Genomic DNA, 22,326 nt, shown 5'->3' with positions numbered 1-22,326 from the left:
ACGTTTCGGGCCGAAACCCTTCTTCAGACTGATAGGGGGTGGGGAAAGAAAGAAAGAAGGACAAAGGGAGGAGGAGGAGGAGCCCGAGGGCGGGCGGATGGGAGGAGACAGCTAGAGGGTGAAGGAAGGGGAGGGGGGGGAGGGGACAGCACGGGCTAGCCAAATTGGGAGAATTCAATGTTGATGCCAAGGGGACGCAAGGACCCCAGACGGAATATGAGGTGCTGTTCCTCCAATTTCCGCTGTTGCTCACTCTGGCAATGGAGGAGACCCAGGACAGAGAGGTCGGATTGGGAATGGGAGGGGGAGTTGAAGTGCTGAGCCACCGGGAGGTCAGGTAGGTTATTGCGGACTGAGCGGAGGTGTTCGGCGAAACGGTCGCCCAACCTACGCTTGGTCTCACCGATGTAAATCAGCTGACATCTAGAGCAGCGGATGCAGTAGATGAGGTTGGAGGAGATACAGGTGAACCTTTGTCGCACCTGGAACGACTGCTTGGGACCTTGAATGGAGTCGAGGGGGGAGGTGAAGGGACAGGTGTTGCATTTCTTGCGGTTGCAACGGAAAGTGCCCGGGGAGGGGGTGGTGCGGGAGGGAAGTGAAGAATTGACGAGGGAGTTGCGGAGGGAGCGGTCTTTGCGGAAGGCAGACATGGGGGGAGATGGGAAGATGTGGCGAGTGGTGGGGTCACGTTGGAGGTGGCGGAAATGGCGGAGGATTATGTGTTGTGTTTGTGTTCAAGAAGGAACTGCAGATGCTGGAAGATCGAAGGTACACAAAAATGCCTATTCCCTGCGCTCCATAGATGCTGCTGCACCCGCTGAGTTTCTCCAGCATTTTTGTGTACCCTTGACTTGACTTGACTTGACTTGCTCCAGCTCCAAAGTGGGATCCAGTCCGTGTTTTGGCTGCAGCTCCAGTGCGGAGTGCGTGCTCCGGCTCCGGGTTCCGGCTGCGCTGCGCTGCGATCCACCCCGGGTTTTGTGTGCACCGGGCGGGCGGGCGGTGACGGTGACGGTGACGGTGATGGCGGACGGGCGGCGCTGAGGGAAGAGGTAGAGAACATCCCCCCCCCCTCCCCTCTCACCCCCCTCTCACCCCCCCCTCACCCCCCTCACCCACCCTACCTGCCCCCTAGCCGAGGCTGCCTGTCCGTCCCCACGCCCGGCCGGCTGGCGGGCTGGCAGTGCAGGGTGACCCGGACGGGACGGGATGTGAAGCTTTGCGGCCGTTGCTAGGCCGCGGGGGAGCGGGGACTGGGGAGTGCGTGAGGGGGGGGGGGGGGTGGGAGAGGGAGGGGGGGAGGGGGGGCGGAGTGTAGGGGAGGGAGGGGGAGAAGTGGGGGGAGGGGGGTGGGGGGGAGGAGAGTGGGAGGGGGGGGGGGGGAGGAGAGTGAGGGGGGGGGGGAGGTGGGAGGGGGGGGGGAGGGGAGGGGGGGAGGGGGGGGGGGGGAGGGGGGGGGGAGGGGAGGGGGGGGGGAGAGAGGAGGGGGGGAGAGAATGAGGGAGGGGGTGGGGGGAGAGAGAGGGGGGGGGGAGAGTGAGGGGGGGTGGAGTGAGGGGGGTGGGGGTGGTGGGGGGGGGGGGGGAGGGGGTGGTGGGGGAGGGAGGGGAGGGGGAGTGAGGGAGGGGGGTGGGGAGAGGGAGGGGGGGGGCGGGGAGTGGGGGTAGGGGGGCGGGGTGAGGGGAGAGGGGGGGAGAGAGAGGAGGGGGAGGCGTGAGGGGAGGGGGGGGGGGAGAGAGGAGGGGGATGGGGAGAGAGTGAGGGGGGTGGGGAGTGAGTGAGGGGGGTGGGGAGAGTGAGGGGGGGGACAGTGAGGTGGTGGGGGAGGGAGGGAAGGGCAAGGGGGTGGGGAGTGAGTGAGGGGGGTGGGGAGAGAGTGAGGGGGTGGGGAGTGAGTGAGGGGGGTGGGGAGTGAGGGGGTGGGGGAGAGAGTGGGGGTGGGGCTGAGTGAAGGGGAGAGAATGAGGGGAGGAGGGTGGGGAGAGAGTGAGGAGGGTGGGGAGAGAGTGGGGAGAGAGTGAGGGGGGTGGGGAGAGAGTGAGGGGGGTGGGGAGTGAGTGAGGGGGTTGGGGTGGGGAGTGAGTGAGGGGGGTGGGGAGAGAGTGAGGGTGGGGTGGGGACAGAGTGAGGGGGGGAGAGAGTGAGGAGAGGGGGGTGGGGAGAGAGTGAAGGGGGGAGGAGAGGGATTGAGAAGGGGTAGGGAGTGTTAGAGGGTGGTGAGGGAGGGGTTGGAGAGAAGGATTGAGACGGGGTAGGTAGTGTTAGAGGGGGAGAGGGAGTGAGGTGGTGGGTAGGGGGGGTGGGAAGTGTTAGAGGAGTGGGGGGGGTGAGAGGGGGGGGAGGAGAGGAAGTCGGGGGAGAGTGAGTGGGTATGAGGAGGTGGCGGTGGGGGGAGGGATGCGCAGGAGGGAATTTCGGGGCAGGGAATGAGAGTGGGTCGAGGGGATGTTTATCTAAATATGTCATGCTGATAGTTAAGTCACTTCAAGGATCTCTTGCAGTTATTTGGTCGTTCTTTACGATTGCTTCATGCTCCTTCATCAAAAGCAGTCACTTTGTGATGGGTTTAATACTCCCACACCTCTGGTGATTGATGTAAACTGAGGTTTAACATTTCACCGAGAATGTGCTTATTGGGGAAATGGGGAAATTAATATTTTGCTGTGGAATACAAGCAGTACAGCTCATTTCTGTAGGGCACTAAACTGGCCTCAGTGTTTTGGGAAGTTGTGCCTGCCAGAGTATGACCATGGTGACAACAGCATGTGTCACAACCTGACTGAGTACTTCCAGAAGTGTTTCCAGAACAGTGTGAGGCTAGATTTGTACCTCACAGAGAGACAGACATTCGCCAAATGGACGGCAAATTTGTTCCACTTACCAGACATACTTTTAGTAGCTGAACTTAAATCTCAACCAGGTTCATCTGACACAATTTTTTTTAAAATTGAACGTTCTACTTTGTTTACAGAGTTTGTTTTTGTCGTTATACCTACAGGTATGATTTTGTCACGTGTACCATGGTGCAGTGAAAAGCTTTCTTTTGCTTGCCTGATATCCATTCAAATCAGATAATACTATACAATGAGTCCAAACTCAAATGCATTAGGGAGAGCAAAGGGAAAGACACGGAGTGCAGAATATAGTTCTGGATTTACAAATAGATAGATTTGAGAGAGTAGGACGATTGTATCGGATGATAGTAGATCCACCTCTGAAATCAGTACGCAGAGAGTCAACACATTCTGGCACCATCTTGTTCCAGTTTTTGATGCTTTCCAAAGATCAAACCAGGTGCTAACCATAGTACATTAACAAGGGTGTTAATGTCTGAATGGTCTGCTGTGCGTAAACGACTCTCATTCTATTATCTATACTGTCCTGTAGGGTGGAGGTAAAAGAGACTGCAGGTGCAGGAATGCTGAGCAAAACCAAAGTGCTGGAGGAACTCAGTGGGTCAGGCAGCAGAGGTGGAATGAAAGAAATGGACAGATGATGTTTTGGGTCGGGACACTTCCACGGATGCTGCCAGGTGTGCTGAGTTCCTCCAGCATTTTATTTTCTGCCCGATAGGATTTTGTTAGGTTATGTTACAATTTTAAAAGGTGTCATAAACAAAGAACTGGAAATTTGCAGCAGCAGAAACTTGCATACTTGTTATATATAGACAATTGGTGCAGGAGTAGGCCATTCGGCCCTTCGAGCCAGCACCGCCATTCAATGTGATCATGGCTGATCATCCCCAATCAGTACCCCGTTCCTGCCTTCTCCCCATATCCCCCTGACTCCGCTATCTTTAAGAGCCCTATCTAACTCTCTCTTGAAAGTATCCAGAGAACCGGCCTCCACTGTCCTCTGAGGCAGAGAATTCCACAGACTCACCACTCTCTGTGAGAAAAAGTGTTTCCTCGTCTCCGTTCTAAATAGCTTACCCCTTATTCTTAAACTGTGACCCCTGGTTCTGGACTCCCCCAACACCGGGAACATGTTTTCTGCCTCTATCGTGCCCAAACCCTTAATAATCTTATATATTTCAATAAGATATCCTCTCATCCTTCTAAACTCCAGTATACAAGCCCAGCCGCTCCATTCTCTCAGCATATGATAGTGCCGCCATTCCGGGAATTAACCTTGTAAACCTACGCTGCACTCCCTCAATAACAATCCCACTAATTTCCTATGTACTGAGGAATAAAGGCTTAGTTTAAAAAAAAAGACTATTGGCTGCAATCTGTTCAATTTATCTTGTCCACTTGTCTGCGCTTAATTAGAAATGCTGTGGAAAGGGTTTGTAAATGCACTTTAATACCGTGAAAATAAAATATGAAGAGTCAGGTTGGACATTTACTGGTGCAAGCAAACAATTCTCACATGGCTCATACAAGCCAGCCTTGCATCAGGATTGCATCAGGGCAGAAATTCGCCCAAGCAGAAATCGCAAATCAATACTCAATTAGATATGGAATAAAATTCATTTTCACAGAATTTATATGAAAAAAAACCTCCACTTTTTTTCGTAACTTGCGTTTCTTGACGCAAGTGACGATGGTGTAGTTTTGTTTTGTGGAAAATTGTGACACAGACCGTAATGTGGGGGTCATCTGCAGTTGTTTCCATAGCAATCTGGTACAAGAGCTCCAAATCCACACAGCCGTCTTTTGTTGAATTTGTTATATTTTGCCCTTTTCTGCGGATTTATTTCTTGTAAATCCCTGTCCTGGGTGAATGCAATTTATTTGAGATATTGGATATTTTTGTAATCTGATCCTTTAGTTGCAGTGGCTGTCATTGAAGTACATCATGATCTGTTGTGTGAACATTTGGTTCTTGGCCTTTCATTCCTATTCTCCTTGCGAGATAATTATCTTATTCCTGAGAGTAACATTAAAATAAATCAGGATTCTCAGATGTTTTAGTTTGTTCAGCTTTTACCTTTACCTTTACCTCACTCCAACCACATTTATGTGGAAATAGAATTAGATTATTCCTAGAAATTATTTTCTGTGATGATTTGAACAACTTACTTCATAAAATATTTATTATAATGGCCCTAGGGTTTAATTTCTTTAACTTCCTCCAATCAATAAAAAATGTTTCATTGGCATTTGGATAGTAACAATGTGTTTTGAGGTGCAGTTTGAGTTCTGCTTGAAATAGCTCGGCGTCTCTGGCTTCTGCTTAAATATTTAAGTCTAAATTTGGATGTTTTATGACAGGTTTTGCTAGGTGTAAGCTAAGAATAGTAAGTTCAATCCCATTCTTCACTTTCCACAAGAATAGGTGGGGGCACCTTGTGGCTGCTGCTTTCTTCAATATGACACCTCAATGTTCAATTATTAAAGAAGTAATTTATTGTCACATATACCTAGATACAGTGAAATGCTTTGTTTAACATACAATCCAGTAAAATCATATTAAACATAAGCACAATCATACGTAAGTAAAAGAGTGCAACCATTTCTGGATACTTTCAAGAGAGAGCTAGATAGGGCTCTTAAAGATAGCAGAGTCAGGGGATATGGGAAGAAGGCAGGAACGGGGTACTGATTGGGGATGATCAGCCATGATCACATTGAATGGTGGTGCTGGCTCGAAGGGCCGAATGGCCTACTCCTGCACCTATTGTCTATTGTCATTGTAATTTAATTAAATTGTAGATTTCCTCTGAGGCAGAACAAAGAGCCACCATGTTTTTAGTGCCAACTTGTGCCTTTCAAGTATCAAGTTCTTAAAAATATTGAGTCTTCTCTTGGCCCTAAAGCCCGTTGTCCCGACGGTGGCACTGGGTCAGTGATGTAGGGGGTCACTTTTGATCTCGTTCTTTAACAATATTCAGTGCATGAACTCCTGTGCAGTGAAATCGAAAGATTTGGTACATCTTGGTTGAAGACATTTATTTGCATTTGACCACATTTTTTGCGGTTTGTAAAAACCCCATAATTCAGCAGGTCAGACAGTATCTGCGGAAAGAGATAAAAATTTGGTTTGGGAGATGGAAGAGAGTATTTTGAGTAAGATCGAATTAGATTTAAAAATGTTAAAATTCTAAATAATGAATAAAAATGTGAAGGTTACTATATTTAACATTTTTCCAAGGAAGTGGAACTGTAATAAGTGTGTATAAAAAGAATAAAATGGACATGTGAGGGAGTTTTATAACACTCTGTAAGTTGAGTGATCTGAATCCCTGGAGCAGATTTTCCGTAAAATGATTGATAGGGCTTAGTTATTTGAAGGGTTTGTGTTATTGCAAGTCGTGGAATGAAAGGACTGAAGTAATAAGTTGGAGGTTTGCTACGGCCACAGAAAAATAATATTGCAATGTTTTCACTGGTTTAGCAAAGAGCAAATGATTTATGGGTATGAAGGAAGACAATATCCGTGAATATTATTACATGCTTGATTTAAATTGTAATGCCATTTTATTAGATGGAATTTATGTTGTCAAAGAAAAATTCATTTCTTAAACCCCAACTTTGATATATGGACAACAGAGATGTAAGGATGACCATTCAGAAAGTATTTTGATTTTGTTGTAGGTAAAATAATGTTGGGAAGATGAGTTCTGGTGCATGAAAACGAGCTGAGTAGATAAATTAGATTTAGTTAACAAAATAAATTACAAGACATCTGGGCAGATAATTGGGTAGGAAAGGTTTAGAAGGATATGGGCCAAGCGTGGGTAAGTGAGACTAGTTTAGATGGGGCGTCTTGGTCGACATGTGCAAGTTGGGCTAAAGGGCCTATTTTTGAATGGCTCTGACTTTATATGATGTCAGAAGTGACCAATGAAGACGAGGGCACTTGGTTTATAAACTTCACCTCATTTATTGATGTTGTTCAAACATCTTGCTGGGTTTTTCCAGTAGTTTTATTTGAATTTAGCACGAGATTCATAAGTGTTTAATCTCTTTACAGGTGCCCAGAGGGAAGAACAATTCTTGGAATTTGAATCTTTCCCCAGCGCACAATGTCAAAGCTAAAAAGTTCTGAATCGGTGAAGGTGGTTGTACGATGCCGGCCGATGAATGACAAGGAGGTGGCAGGAGGCTACGCCGAAATTGTTCACATTGATGTAAAACTGGGGCAGATTTTGGTGAAACACCCCAAAGCAAGTCCAAGTGAATTACCCAAGACATTCACGTTCGATGCTGTGTATGATCAGCATTCTAAACAAGTAGATTTATATGATGAGACTTTTCGACCTCTCGTGGAATCGGTTCTATTGGGTTTCAATGGAACAATATTTGCCTATGGACAAACTGGAACTGGGAAAACATTCACAATGGAGGGAATCCGTTTAGATCCTGAAAGAAGAGGTGTTATCCCAAATTCCTTTGAGCACATATTCACGCACATATCGCGATCACAAAATCAGCAGTATTTGGTGAGGGCGTCGTATCTGGAGATTTATCAGGAGGAAATAAAGGATTTACTAGCAAAAGATCAAACAAAGAGATTGGAGTTAAAGGAAAGACCAGACACTGGCGTGTATGTCAAAGACCTGTCCTCTTTTGTGACAAAGAATGTCAAAGAAATCGAACATGTCATGAATGTTGGCAATCAAAATCGATCGGTGGGTTCCACAAACATGAATGAACATAGCTCGCGTTCCCATGCTATCTTCGTTATAACAGTGGAGTGCAGTGAAATTGGACTTGATGGTGAGAACCATATCCGTGTTGGAAAGTTAAATTTAGTCGACCTCGCTGGCAGTGAACGGCAGGCTAAAACTGGAGCCCAAGGAGACCGGCTAAAAGAAGCGACCAAGATTAACCTTTCTCTCTCAGCTCTAGGCAACGTGATATCTGCATTAGTGGATGGTAAAAGCACTCACATTCCTTACCGGGATTCCAAGCTAACACGATTACTGCAGGACTCATTGGGTGGGAATGCCAAAACGGTGATGGTGGCAAATATCGGCCCTGCGTCCTATAACTGCGAAGAGACCCTGACAACACTAAGATATGCAAACCGCGCGAAGAACATCAAGAATAAACCACGCGTAAATGAAGATCCGAAAGATGCACTTTTGAGGGAGTTCCAAGAGGAGATAGCGCGGCTGAAAGCCCAGCTGGAAAAACGAGGGGTGGGCAAGCGAAAGAAGAAAAACCGAAGGAGGCAGGGAGGCGAAGGAGAGGAGGATATCGAGGATGATGACGGAGAAGACGAGGAAGGAATTAAAAATGATCCTGAATACTGGAAGGCCCAACAGGAAAAGCTGGAGATGGAGAAGCGAGCCATTTTTGATGACCACAGCCTCGTGGCAGAAGAAAAACAAAAGTTACTGCATGAAAAGGAGAAAAAGATGGGGGATGTGCGGAGAGAGAGGGAAGCCTCCGAAGCACTCGCTACTAAAATAAAGGTACGGTGATCAGTCATTGCACGGATCATTAGTTTAAAACTAGAAACTTCCATTGATTAGGTTTTCAAACACACAAAACCAGCTGAAATAGAGAATATCTATTTGATACAATGCTAAAATCATGGATTATTTCCTTTTCCCAGAACAGAAATGTCAAAGACTAGAGAGGGGCAAAAGTTTTTAGATGATGTGTGGGACAAGTTTTTTTACACAGAATGTGGTGGGTGCCCTGAACACGCTGCCAGATGTGGTGGTGGTGGAGGCAGGGACGTTAGTAAAATTTAAGAGGCTTTTAGATGGGTATGTGGCCATAATGTTCAGCATGGACATTGTGGGGCGGCGGGCCCCTTCCTGTGCTGTGCTGTTCAATGCTGTGCACAATATAATGTTTGGCATGCATGGGTTCAAAACATCTTTATAAATCGTGTACTTTGAAAGAAAAGTGAGGTGATGATTAGTTTAAGAAGGAACTGCAGATGCTGGAAAAATCGAAGGTAGACAAAAATGCTGGAGAAACTCAGCAGGTGAGGCAGCATCTATGGAGCGAAGGAAATAGGCGACGTTTCGGGTCGAGACCCTTCTTCAGACTGATGTGGGGATGGGGGGCGGGCGGGAAGAAGAAAGGAAGAGGCGGAGACAGTGTGCTGTGGGAGAGCTGGTAAGGGGAGGGGAAAGAGGAAGAAAGCAGGGACTACCTGAAATTGGAGAAGTCAATGTTCAAGCTGCTGGGGTGTAAGCTACCCAAGCGATATATGAGGTGCTGCTCCTCCAATTTACGGTGGGACTCACTCTGGCCATGGAGGAGGCCCAGGACAGAAAGGTCGGATTCGGAATGGGAAGGGGAGTTGAAGTGCTGAGCCACCAGGAAATCAGGTTGGTTATTGCGAACCGAGCGGAGGTGTTGGGCGAAGCGATCGCCAAGCCTACGCTTGGTCTCACTGATGTAGAGCAGCTGACACCTAGAGCAGCGGATGCAATAGATGAGGTTGGAGGAGGTGCAGGTGAACCTCTGCCGCACCTGGAAAGACTGCTTAGGTTCTTGGATGGAGTTAGGGGGGAGGTAAAATGACAAGTGTAGCATTTCTTGCGGTTGCAAGGGAAAGTACCAGGAGAGGAAGTGGTGATTATGTATTCCTGGTCAACAGACCTTTGAGGAAAGGAGTCAGTAAATTAATTTGAAATATTTTCATTTTCTGCGTAAATAGGACTCGTCGGATAACACGTTGTGATCAGTTTTGCTTAGTCAATCCTCCATGAGGGATTCTGCTAATTAAAACATCACTCCAATCTCTCCCTTGTCCATTAACACCATTTCTGCTGCACTTACTGCATGCAAAGGCCACTGCAATTGTTCAATAAGATGACTAAGCTAATAGATCCCAAATGCACAAACTATATTTCCTGTTAGGAAATGGGCAGCGGATGCAAGGAACACTGCAGATCCTTCTCAATTGTGCTGTTTCAAAACGCAAAAGAAAGATACCATTTCAAAGGGCGGCACAGAAGCGCAGCAGGTAGAGCTGCTGTCTCACAGCGTTAGATACCCGAGTTCGATCTTGACGTCGAGTGCTGTCTATGTGGAGTTTGCACTTTCTCCCCATGACCACGTGGATTTGCTCCGGGTGCGCCTGTTTCCTCCCAATTCTCACAAAGTGTGTGTGGGTTAATTGGCCTCTATAAATTGCGGATGAGGAAGTGGGATAACATAAAACTAGTGTGAACAAGTGGCCGATGGTGAGTGGGTCGAAGGGCCTGTTTCTATGCTGTATTGTTCAGTCAGCACCTCAAAACAAATAGTGAAACCTCTGTTATCTACCTTGTGCTGGATTTGGCTTAGGTTAATGAAATATGCTTGTAGGCCTGAGAGCTCCCTCGATACTGTCCCTCAATTGGCCAGGCTGCTCTGTCTGTGCCAATGGTTGCTGGAGGATGCCAGTTAGTGGTTGTCTGTATTGCTGGTTGTTTATTGTTGCTCCATTTCCTCCTGCTCCCGATGCACAATGCTATCGAAAGACCTTCAAGCAATGAAGTTGAATCGGTTGTACCGTCATCATCTCAAGGACAGCAAGGAGTGCTGACTCTTCCAGCAGCTCTTACATTTGCTAAAAGGTATAAAACCACAGGGAGAAGTAAGTGGCCTTCATTTCTCATCCTTGCTGGATGCTGAATCTAAATTAAGTATGATGCCCAGAGATCAGCACATAATTATAAATTTGAAGAGTTCTCCACCAGCCAATGCATCATAAAAACGAGCGATGTGCTTCCTCGACCCCATCCCCCTTTAATGTATGTGGAAGATTTTTATAGTTTGTGATTTTTTTTTAATAAAAAAAAGAACCAAACCTTATCTCACACACCAGGAAATAACGTGGATAATCCAAGTTTATTACTTACTTTCAGATCACCTATTTTATAAAATTAAATATTTATCAGTATTAAGACGAATTAATCGTCTCAGAAAACCTGTCAAGAACTTAAAAGATTTCAAATGTCAAGTAAGTGAATTTCAATCTTCTTTATCAGGCTATGGAAAGCAAACTTCTTGTTGGAGGGAAAAATATTGTGGATCACACAAATGAGCAGCAGAAGGTTCTGGAACAGAGACGCCAAGAAATCGCAGAGCAGGTAACGGTGGAGACTAGACAGGAAATTCAATACAATTTGGTAGTTATAAATGGAGTCAACACTGTCATGAAGGGCATTTGCTTCAGTATCTTTAAGCAGCAAGAAGACATGTAAGAATATCCTTCCATCTGCATGCAGCACTTTGGATTGTTTCCAACTGTTGATGTTTCTATTGCCCTTTGCGCTTATTCAGTGAAGGTGAAATAGCCTATAATTGTATTTTGCAAATATGGTAGATTAGGTCTGGGGTCTTATCATTGACTACATTATGGAAGCTGAAGGCATTGCAGGAGACAGGAATGTTATAAATCAGCTGCATAAGGAAACAAAAATGACCTTTTAATGTTACAGATACCTATTTCATCTTGTCGTTTATGGGCTAGTAACAGATTCATCATTATTGCACTGCTGTCATGAAATTAAAATACTTGAAATAAGATACCCCATTTCTGTTTCAAATAAAGCATATTGTGTGTCGCTATTTTCACACTTTTTCAATTATTATCATTGTTAATTACAATCACTGTCAATCACATCCGTGCTGAGACCGAGTTATGTTCATAAGGGAAGTGCAAGCTCAGATCTGGGGAACTTATTAAAATACAATTTAAATAATAAAATCACATCATTATTTAGAAGCAACATAAAACCGGCGCCCACTTAAAACAGTGAACTACAATTAACATATTTGAATCTCATCATATTAACAAGGTCTTTGTGGTATTCTGTAGACAGGATTCTTCCCATTGGTTTGTTTGGACCAGGTAGCTGGGAAATCTGCACTTCCCATTGGATTTCACGAAGGCTACAGGGCACCTTGCGTTTTTAAGTGTATGATTTATGTTTTTGAAATAACATGCTTGTTTAATTAATAACAAAACCTAATTTAAACATTATTTTTGAAATAAAGCGCTCAAATTTACGCCTGTTAAAATGTCTAAATGTAGATGTTTTTGGATTACGCACTGGTTTCCAGGAACATGACCCAGGTGTAAAACCTGAGGTGTCTGTACACTTGTATATGTGACTCGTTGAAGTGGACTTTCATCCAATCAAGTGTTTAAAATGTAGCAGAGATCTTTTTGCTATCGAGCAGAACTGCTCTTGAGCTCATGATGTGATTTGATGTCAAATTCTGTTTGTTCCGATGAAACATCCATTAAAACATTTTTGTGTTGGAGTTATAGAAATGCAAACATGTGCGAGTTAAAATATATGTGTGTACGGAAAAGTATAATGATATTTGAGAAAGTTCTGACTATTTCTATGTCTTTGAAGAAACGGCGTGAACGTGAGATGCAACAGCAAATGGAAACTCAGGACGAGGAGACACTGGAGCTAAAGGAGACATTCAGTTCACTCCAGCAAGAAGTGGATGTTAAAACTAAGAAGCTAAAGAAGGTAAGGTGGCTGAGTAGTTCTGTCATTTATTGCCCTCTGGCTTTACATTTCACTCCTCCTCTTCTTTCCTCTTTTGACACCCTCTTGTCTCCTTTGTCACTTGCTCCACACATGTGCCAATCACCCTCCTTCCACCGTATCACTTGCAAGCTTGGCCCCACCCCCAGCTTTTTTTCTGCTTCAGTGAAAATGGTCCAACTTCTCCTTACTGCTAATCCAGGCGGCCTTCTGGCAAACCTGCGCCTTCTCCAAAACCTCCACATCTTTCCTGTAATGAGGCAACCGGAACTGCACACAATACTGCAAATGTGGCCGAACCAAAGTTCTATCCAGCTGCAGCATGACTACCGGACTTTTCTTACTCAATGCCCCGTCCTTCCCTTCCTTTACCACCCTAGCTACTTATATTGCCACTTTCAGAGCGCTATAGACTTAAGTGGAGACTGTGTCTACAATAAGTGAGATAAGTGACAATCCCATGTAGAAGGATTGCTGAAGATGATGTGTTATTGTGATTAAGTGTTCAATCCGTTGAAGAAGGGGTTGGTGAAGATGAGGTGTTACTGTGGCTGAGTCCAGACCTGGTGGTGGAGGCTGAGCCTAACCCAGCGGTGAAAGCCATCGCTGCTGACACCCTGAATGCAGAGCAAGCTGGGTGGGTAACAGGCCCTTTGCGGGATGGCGGAGAGAAACGTTCCCCACTGCTTGGTGGCAATACCCTCTGAGGGGGAGACGTGGGTCTTGAGGTTCAGATTAGATGTCAGAATGATTTAAGTCCTTGGGCTGGAATCGGGTTCAGATTCACTATGGTGAGGTCAGGTCATAATTTTCTACTTCAGCTGACCATTATAAAACCAGAGGCGAACACAATACGATAGAACTTTATTTATCCCAGGAGGGAAATTGATCTGCCAACAGTCATAAAACACAAGATACATGAAACATAAAATTAAAGTGACGAGTGGAAAGGATTGGGGATGTGGAAAGATTGGGGAGGGGGGTGGAGGGGAGTCAGTCTCAGTCTACCCCACGACAGAAGGGGGAGGAGTTGTACAGTTGATAGCCACAGGGAAGAAGGCTCTCCTGTGGCGTTCTGTGCTGCATCTTGGTGGAACCAGTCTGTTGCTGAAGGTGCTCCTCAGGTTGACCAGTGTGTCATGGAGGGGGTGAGCTGTATTGTCCAGGATGCTCCACAGATTGAGGAGCATCCTCCCCTCCAAGACCAACCTCCTACGAATCCAACTCCAACTCCGCCCCCAGGACGGACCCGGCCCTCCTCATGAGTATGTTAATCCTGTGGGCATTCGCAGCCTTCGCCCTGCTGCCCCAGCACACGGCAGCGAAGAAGGTGGCACTGGCTACCACGATTGGTAGAACATCTGCAGCATCTTACTGCAGACATTGAAGGAACCGAGCCTTCTTAAAAGTACAGCCCGCTCTGCCCGAGAATGGGTCAAGCAGTGCTCGGTTTTGGCCTAAGAACACCCCTGAAGCCTGCTGGCCTCAGAACCGCATACTTTTTTCAGGTCACACCTGCTGATTTACCTGATTTATTTTTAATTAAATAAATAATCTGTCCTACCTTGAAGGAAACTTCACAGAACAAGGAACAGAACATTACAGGAGTCGGACCTTCAGCCAACAGTCCCCATACTGAACATGATGCCAAGTTTAAACTACCGTATTCTTCTCTGCCTAAACATGATCCACATCCTCGCATTCCCTGCATACCCATGTATCCATCTAAAAGCTTCTTCAATTCCACTATCATACCTGCCTCCACCTTAACTCCTGGCAGTACGTTCTGAGGACCTACTACCCTCTGCTGAAAAAACACCTGCTCTGCATTATCTCCTTTAAACTCTGCCCCTCTCACCTTTAAGCTATGCCCTTTAGTCTTTGACATATTCACACTAGGGGAAAAAAGGCTATGACTTTTCTATCTATGCCTCTCATAACTTTATAATCTTCTATCTGAAGATTGCAAACTTGAAATAATATTTTAATGCTTATTATTTCTAAATAAATGATAGTTTATAAATGTTTAATTCTGGACTAAAGAACGACTAAAATGAGAATTGATTGAACTCTTGTAAATTGACAGCAGTTTCAATAATTTCTTTTTTGAAACTTTGGTTTGTGACTGCACTTAAACTGCTTAATTGAATATAAAGTGCTTGGGTACATAAGTGAAGTCTTTTTCTTTGGTTAGCTCTTTGCTAAGCTGCAGGCAGTAAAAGCTGAAATTGATGACCTGCAAGCGGAGCACATCAAAGAGCGACAACAGCTGGAGCAAACTCAGAACGAACTCACAAGGGAACTCAAACTGAAGTACGTACCCTGTATCGGATGAGAAATAAATATGAAAGTAACAAACTACAAATGAGTTGGTTTAAGATACTTGCAAACTATTGTGGTTGCCTAAAATAGAGTTATCGTCGTGATGTATTCCATTTGCTGGTTAAGAAAATACATTATCTTTTGAAATTGAAATGCACCACTCTGCTGATGATAGATTTTGCATTTGTTTTGCTTAATATTTTGAAAGGTACGTTCAAGAGAAATGAAAGTTTTCTTTAGATGAGAGTTCACCCTGGAAATGATGTGGGGGAAAAAACCCATCCAAAATTATTAATTTCTCACTTCTATCAAATGACATTCAGGGAATTGATGGTAAATAATGATGATGGAAGAAAATTAACCTGTTATCAAATGGGTTACTTGATATATAATTTAAGAGATTATTAAGAGGCAATTCTAAAAAAAAGAAATCAAATTCCAAACCAGCAAAATGATTTATCTTCATGTAAGGGACATTGTAATAGTTTGAGATGTTGGAAATCTGAAATAAAAGGAGAACATTTGGCATTTGTTGAACAAGAGTTAACCTTTCAAATCAAAGACACTTGGTCAGAAAAATAAAATATTAATTAGTTTTAATTTACAGAGAAGACGGGGAGGATATATATTTACATTGTCACATTTATTTTGCTTAGACTAGAAGCATTTCCTTTATATAGATTTGAATAAAAACATCTGATCATTTTATTTGAAGGCACCTTGTAATTGAGAACTTCATACCTTTGGAAGAAAAGAATAAAATCATGAACAGAGCTTATTTTGATGAGGAAGACGACCAGTGGAAGACCCAGCCGATCACCCGGATCGAAGGGTACGGTACAGTATTTGTGCTTATTCAGACCTGCACTGAGTTTGCAGCAGTCACTGACAGTGTGGGCCAGTGTTTCATGCTGGCCACAGTCTTAGAATAAAGGGGAGGTCATTTAAGACTGAGGTGAGTAAAAACTTTTTCACCCAGAGAGTTGTGAATTTATGGAATTCCCTGCCACAGAGGGCAATGGAGGCCAAGTCACTGGATGGATTTAAGAGCGAGTTAGATAGAGCTCTAGGGGCTAGTGGAGTCAAGGGTTATGGGGAGAAGGTAGGCACAGGTTATTGATAGGGGATGATCAGCCATGATCACAATGAAGGGCCGAGTGGCCTCCTCCTGCACCTATTTTCTATGTTTCTATGCTCTGCACGAGGCTCTGCCCATCTTGCATCAACCTGCCCTAATGCAGCTTCCACTGAAGGAACTCAGAAGTACACAAGAGTTCTTCAACATTTGTCTGCCCTCCCTCAAAAAGCTTTTCCGTTTACCTTTCAATGCATCTGCACTGAGTTTGTTACTGGCTACTACCTTGCCAGTTTAAATCCTGAATCCTTAAATTCTCTTTTTTGTAATTTTGTTGGATCTCTTCTTTCTTCCCTTTTTAATCTCATCGTGATAATAGAGCAGAATAATAACTCCTCAACACTAAAGCATTTTCATTCAATTTCCCACATGGCCTTCCACATGATGTCATTACCTAGAATTCTCTCCCGAGTGAACTGAATTTAGAATCAGTTGGATCATGATAAAGTTTTCTCTGTCACTTAATACTCATCAACTGAAATCTCTCACGTCTAAGAGTTAAGAAATGCGATTTAAACCATAATTCACAAAATCTAGCATTTTTCATCAACTCATGGATCATATAAAATAATTTGCAGGAATTGCATACCACTTGTTGCATTAACTATTGCAAGTAAAATCAATTGACGACTAAAATCAAAAAAGGCCAATTGTTTATAGTTTTAACAAAATTAACCTGTCCCTTATTAAACATGAAATTGGATATTCGGTCACCAAATCAAACGGCACCTATATTCCAAAACTATAAATTCAATGTCACTGACATATAGCAGGAGAAAGGCATTTATTGCAATAAATGAACATCTTTTAAGATGTTGAAGAGGATCTTACCCCGGGAATTGGCATGTTGGCCTTCAGCGAATGGCATGTTGGCCTTCATAACAACAGGAGTTGAGTATAGGAGCAAAGAGGTCCTTCTGCAGTTGTACAGGGCCCTAGTGAGACCACACCTGGAGTATTGTGTGCAGATTTGGTCCCCTAATTTGAGGAAGGATATTCTTGCTATTGAGGGAGTGCAGCGTAGGTTTACAAGGTTAATTCCCGGGATGGCGGGACTGTCATATGCTGAGAGAATGGAGCGGCTGGGCTTGTACACTCTGGAGTTTAGAAGGATGAGAGGGAATCTTATTGAAACATATAAGATTATTAAGGGTTTGGACACGCTAGAGGCAGGAAACATGTTCCCGATATTGGGGGAGTCCAGAACCAGGGGCCACCGTTTAAGAATAAGGGGTAAGCCACTTAGAATGGAGATGAGGAAACACTTTTTCTCACAGGGAGTTGTGAGTCTGTGGAATTCTCTGCCTAAGAGGGCGGTGGAGGCCGGTTCTCTGGATACTTTCAAGAGAGAGCTAGATAGGGCTCTTAAAGATAGCGGAGTCAGGGGATATGGGGAGAAGGCAGGAATAGGGTACTGATTGTGGATGATCAGCCATGATCACATTGAATGGCGGTGCTGGCTCGAAGAGCCGAATGGCCTACTCCTGCACCTATTGTCTATTGTATTTGAATGTTTTTGTTTGCCTTCTAGGAATCAGCAGATGATGAAGCGACCTGTATCAGCAATTGGATACAAGCGACCACTTAGCAGCTATGCAAAAATGGCTCTGGTCTCGAGGTCAGACCCTAGATACAGGGTGAGTGAATAGGATCATTTGTTTCTCTGCCTGGCTGCTAAAACATAATTCAATCAGAGCCGACGAGTATATTCACAAACAAAAACAGCAGGGTTGGGCAGCAATTGTGGGAAAAACAAACAGTAAATGTTTCAAAGATAAACACCGAGTGTTGGAGTAACTCAGGGGGTCAGGCAGCATCTCTGGAGAACATGGATAGGTGATGTTTCAGGTCAGGAACCTTCTTCACGTTCTCCAGGGATGCTGCCTGATCTACTGATTTAGACAAGCATTTTGTGTCTAGCTTTGCGATAAACTAGCAACTGCAGTTTCTTTATATTATATACGGTAAATGTTTCAGATTGGAGACTATTCATTATAAACTTTGAAAGAGGTACAGTAAGTTTGTTTCAATCATGGAGGAGGGCTGGTGAATTCAATGTTCATATTGTTAGGATGTAAGCTACCCAAGCGGAATATGAGGGGCTGTTCCACCAGCTTGTGTGCGGCCTCACTCTGGCAATGGAGGAGTCCCAGGGCAGAAAGGTCAGTATGGGAATGGGAAGAGGAATGGTTAGTAACCGGGAGATGCAGTAGGCCTTGGCGGACCGAGCGTAAGTGTCTGGCGAAACGGTCGCCGAATATATTAAAGTGTACAAAATTGAACTGCATGTTCTTTTCTTTGGGAGGTGTACAGACGTTTATATCACAATTTACTGGCTTTACCATGCACTAAACATACAATACAATACCATTTATTTGTCATTTGAACCTCACATGAGGTTCAAACGAAATTTGGTTTCTGCAGCCATACAAGGAAAGAACCAAGACACACACCAACACAATTTACACAAACATCCATCACAGTGAATCTCCTCACTGTGATGGAAGGCAAAGTCTTGTCTCTCCCCTGCTCTCCGTTCTTCTCCCGATGTCAAAGTCAAAGCCAAAGCCCCCGGCGGGCGCTAGCAAGTCCGCGGCCATTTAAAGCCACGCCGGGCGATGTAAGGCCCTGCTCTGGGTATTGATGTTGGAGCCCCCGGCGGGCGCTAGCAAGCCCGCGGCCACTTAAGCCGCGCCGGGCGATGTAAGGCCCCGCTCCAGGTCACTCTCAACCCCGCAATTCGAGCGGGAGAAGTCGCCGTTGCCGGTGCCCCGCAAAGCAGTCTCCCACCGGGGACCCGCGAGCTCCCGGTGTCACAATCCACTGGAGTCGGGTCGCAGCAGCGTGCCACCGCAGCTCTCCGCGCTCCGAAGCCGGCCAGCTTCACGATGGTAGCTCCGCAGCTCCGCCGGCTCCGTGACTTGAGCCCCCAGGTCGTTCCGGTTGGAGGCCGCTCCACGGTGCTAGGCCCCAACGGCAACGGAGACCCGACAAGGAAAAGGTCGGGTCCCCGTGCAGGGAAGGGATTTAAATGTTTCCCCTACCCACCCCCCACCCCCCACACATACACATTTAAATGCCCACTACAAACTATACCTTCAACGGGACAAAAAAACAAAAAAAACACAGACAGACTGCAGAGGCCGCTGCGACGTCGGTCATGTATTCACGAGAGAGTTAGATATAGCTCTTCGGGCTAACAGAATCAAGGGATATGGGGAGAAAGCAGGAACAGGGTACTGATTCTGGATGATCAACCATGACATTTTGAATGGCGGTGCTGGCTCGAGGGGTCGAATGGCCCATTCCTGCACCTATTTTTCTATGTTTCTGTGTAGCTGTACATGGTGAATGGCTCGATTACAATCATGTATTGTCTTTCCTCTGACTGGTTAGCTCACAACAAAAGCTTTTCACTGGTGCAGCAGCATCTATGGAGCGAGGGAAATAGGCAACGTTTCGGGCCGAAGCCCAAAACGTTGCCTATTTCCCTTGCTCCATAGATGCTGCTGCACCCATTGAGTTTCTCCAGCATTTTTGTCTACCTTTGATTTTCCAGCATCTGCAGTTCCTTCTTAAACACAAAAGCTTTTCACTGTACCTCGGTACACGTGACAGTAAACTAAACTGAACTGAGCTAATAGATTAATCTGGTGACCTGATTATGAGAATTGTAGTTGATTTATTGCATTGGTTTTACATTGTCTCTCGTGTTTCAGGCTGAAAACATCTTGCTATTGGAACTGGACATGCCCAGCCGAACCACTCGTGACTATGAAGGACCTGCCATTGCTCCAAAGGTGCAAGCTGCACTGGAGGCTGCACTGCAGGATGAAGACGAGCTTCAAGTCGATGCATCTACATTTGACCCTCTCGGAAGTGGCAGTGCGAGAAAATCTAAATCCAGGTGACTGCAGTATCAATTTTCACAAAAATACACTTTAGTTTCGAAGTGGATAAATAATTTTCTCGTTACAAGAACATAAGACTGGCATATGAATACGAAAGATGAAGACACAATGAAACCGCAGTTGCTGGAATCATGTTTAGAACTCAAAGTGCCTGAGTAACCCAGCGACTCAGGCAGCATCTCTGGAGAACACGATAGGTGACGTTTTGGGTTTGGACCCTTCTTTCGACTGAAGTCCAGAGAAAGGTTCTGATCTGAAATGTTTCCTATCCATATTCTGTAGAGATGCTGCCTGACCTGCTGAGTTACTGTAGCACATTGTGTTCTAAATATGGATAGGAAAGGTTTAAAGGGATATGTGGGTAAACGGGATTAGTTTAGATGGGGTATCTTGGTCAGCATGGACGAGTTGGGCCGAAGGAGCTGTTTTGTGCAGTAAGGCTCTGACTCCAACAACATATGTAGTAGCACTTGCATCAATAATTGAAAACCATGTTCGCGGGTACTGAACTCCCCACCATCGAAGGGATCTATATGAGTCCCTGTCTCAAAAAGGCAGCCAGCTTCATCCACCACCCTGGATCCGCATTTCATCTCTTTTCACATCTACCTTCAGGAAGAAAGTACATGAGTCTGAAAGCTGTAATCCCCAGGTTCAAAACAACACAAACTCCAAATGAACTACAAACTACCGTGGTTGCATGCGGGATCTCAGGCTCTGTTTTGTTTTTTGCACAATAGTGTTTTTTTTAATCTATTGAACTTTTTAATGTTTGTTTTTTATATTAGCTGTTGAGAGCCGTGTTTACAAACCTATTGTGCTGCTGCTACAAGTAAGAATGTTATTGTTCCGTTTCAAAACCTATGACAATAAATATGTAAGAAGAAACTGCAGATGCTGATTTAAACCAAAGATAGACACCAAAAGCTGGAGTAACTCAGCGGGACAGGCAACATCTCTGGAGAGAAGGAATGGAAGATGTTTTGGGTCGAGACCCTTCTTCCTGTCCCGCTGAGTTACTCCAGCTTTTTGTGTCTATCTGCCTATGACAATAAAACACTCTTGACTCTTGCGCACTGTTTTCTAGAACAGTGGTATACGACTGGTTTGATAGCACTTTCAGTTGACAATCTGAACTCCTTTTGTGAACCACTTACGAGGATTATGTTTTGACTGTTCAAGCAGGAAGTCTTTGGATATTGGAATAGGTAACATTAAATCTAATTATGTTATTTTTGAAATAACACTACCTGCAGTTTTGTCAATCACACACTCTCGCCTCTTAACTCTTTTAACTCTTGATTAAATTTGGATAGAGGCAAGAATTGGAGGAAGCATGTTTCAAAATAAAATCTGACAATATTAAAACAAGCTTTAATGTTAGCAATGAAATCGTTTAAACCTGGTGGAGATTTTTCACGCTGTTCATTGGCACACATGTTTCTATTTTGCATAAGGAAAAGACACAAGCTGCTGGAATAAAGGGCCTGTCCCACTTGGCCGTCATTTGCACGTCACGCAGATGGCGCGCAAAGATTTTGTACATCACAAAATCCTGCGACACCACGCGTCACTGCCTATGTCATCACGCACCATGCGCGCGTAATGCGCATCACGTGCGTGTCACGACGCGTGCGTCGTGACACGTAAATTATGTCGCGTAAATTACACGCAAATGACGGCCAAGTTGGACTGGCCCTTAACTCAACGGGTCAGGCAGCATTCCTGGAGAACATGGATGGGTGACATTTCGGGTCGGGACCCTTCTAAAGTAGAGTTACTCCAGCACTTTGAGCCTTTTTTTGTAAACCAGCATTTGCAGATCCTTGTTTCTGCATTTCTGTCTCGTAGTTTGATCTGTTTGGTGTTTAGTAGCTTCACAGTTCCTGGTAGAGAACAATTGCACATTAGTTGTGTTTTACGTTATGTACTGAAGTTACTTCTGCCTTGTCCTCAGCAGGCCTAAAACTGGGAAGAAAATGGGCCCCTCGTCCTCAGTTGGGTCAGGAACCCAGCTTTACCCACAGTCTCGCGGCCTTGTTCCCAAGTAACTCCGTCCTCGAGAAGATAAGTAACTTGTCAGCAGGGACGAACAAGCAGAGATAAATAAGCTTCGGCTCCAGGTCTCATTTGCATCTGGCCCTGTTCAGATCAGAAGTATTATTTCAGTTGAAATTAAATTAACAATTGTATTTTATTTTTCATGTGAACCATTCCATTTTTGGACAAAAACTGCACTTGCTCTATACCCACATTAATTTGACAAAAATGTTTGTTTCATAATAATATGTGAGTGGATAGTGCCACTGCCCGCTGCTATGGAAACACATTACCCCGATATCTAGCAAAAGAATACCTCACATTTTATGAGGAACTTATTGTATTTAAAGATTTCGTAAAACTGATGAATAACTTTGTCTTTAATTTATTAGATTTTCTTGTTGGAGAGGAGAGTGTAGATAGAATAGATTTAAACATTTGTTACTGTATAGTTGGTATTTTTCATACACATTTTTATTACTGTTTAAATGTTAAATGCTAATGAT

General features: G+C 44.8%; 1 protein-coding gene across 2 annotated transcripts; it reads left to right on the top strand.

Moving 5' to 3' along the window:
- Positions 1–964: 964 nt before the first annotated feature.
- kif3b (kinesin family member 3B) lies at positions 965–21,977 on the top strand. Of its 2 annotated transcripts, XM_033041333.1 has the most exons (9): positions 965–1,055; positions 6,922–8,368; positions 10,892–10,993; positions 12,272–12,394; positions 14,607–14,725; positions 15,450–15,566; positions 17,401–17,506; positions 19,589–19,776; positions 21,738–21,977. In XM_033041333.1, the coding sequence occupies exons 2-9, from the start codon at positions 6,974–6,976 to the stop codon at positions 21,829–21,831; spliced, it is 2,244 nt and encodes a 747-aa protein (XP_032897224.1). In that variant the 5' UTR covers positions 965–1,055; positions 6,922–6,973; the 3' UTR covers positions 21,832–21,977. The 2 variants fall into 2 exon arrangements, with proteins under 2 accessions (XP_032897224.1, XP_032897225.1); XM_033041334.1 differs by lacking the exon at positions 965–1,055 and having other exon boundaries at positions 21,741–21,974.
- The last annotated feature ends 349 nt before the right edge of the window (positions 21,978–22,326 follow it).

The sequence above is a fragment of the Amblyraja radiata genome, chromosome 23, assembly GCF_010909765.2.
Source record: "Amblyraja radiata isolate CabotCenter1 chromosome 23, sAmbRad1.1.pri, whole genome shotgun sequence".
In the NCBI taxonomy this organism is placed as follows: domain Eukaryota; kingdom Metazoa; phylum Chordata; class Chondrichthyes; order Rajiformes; family Rajidae; genus Amblyraja; species Amblyraja radiata.
This window is presented reverse-complemented; position numbering and strand designations above follow the sequence as displayed.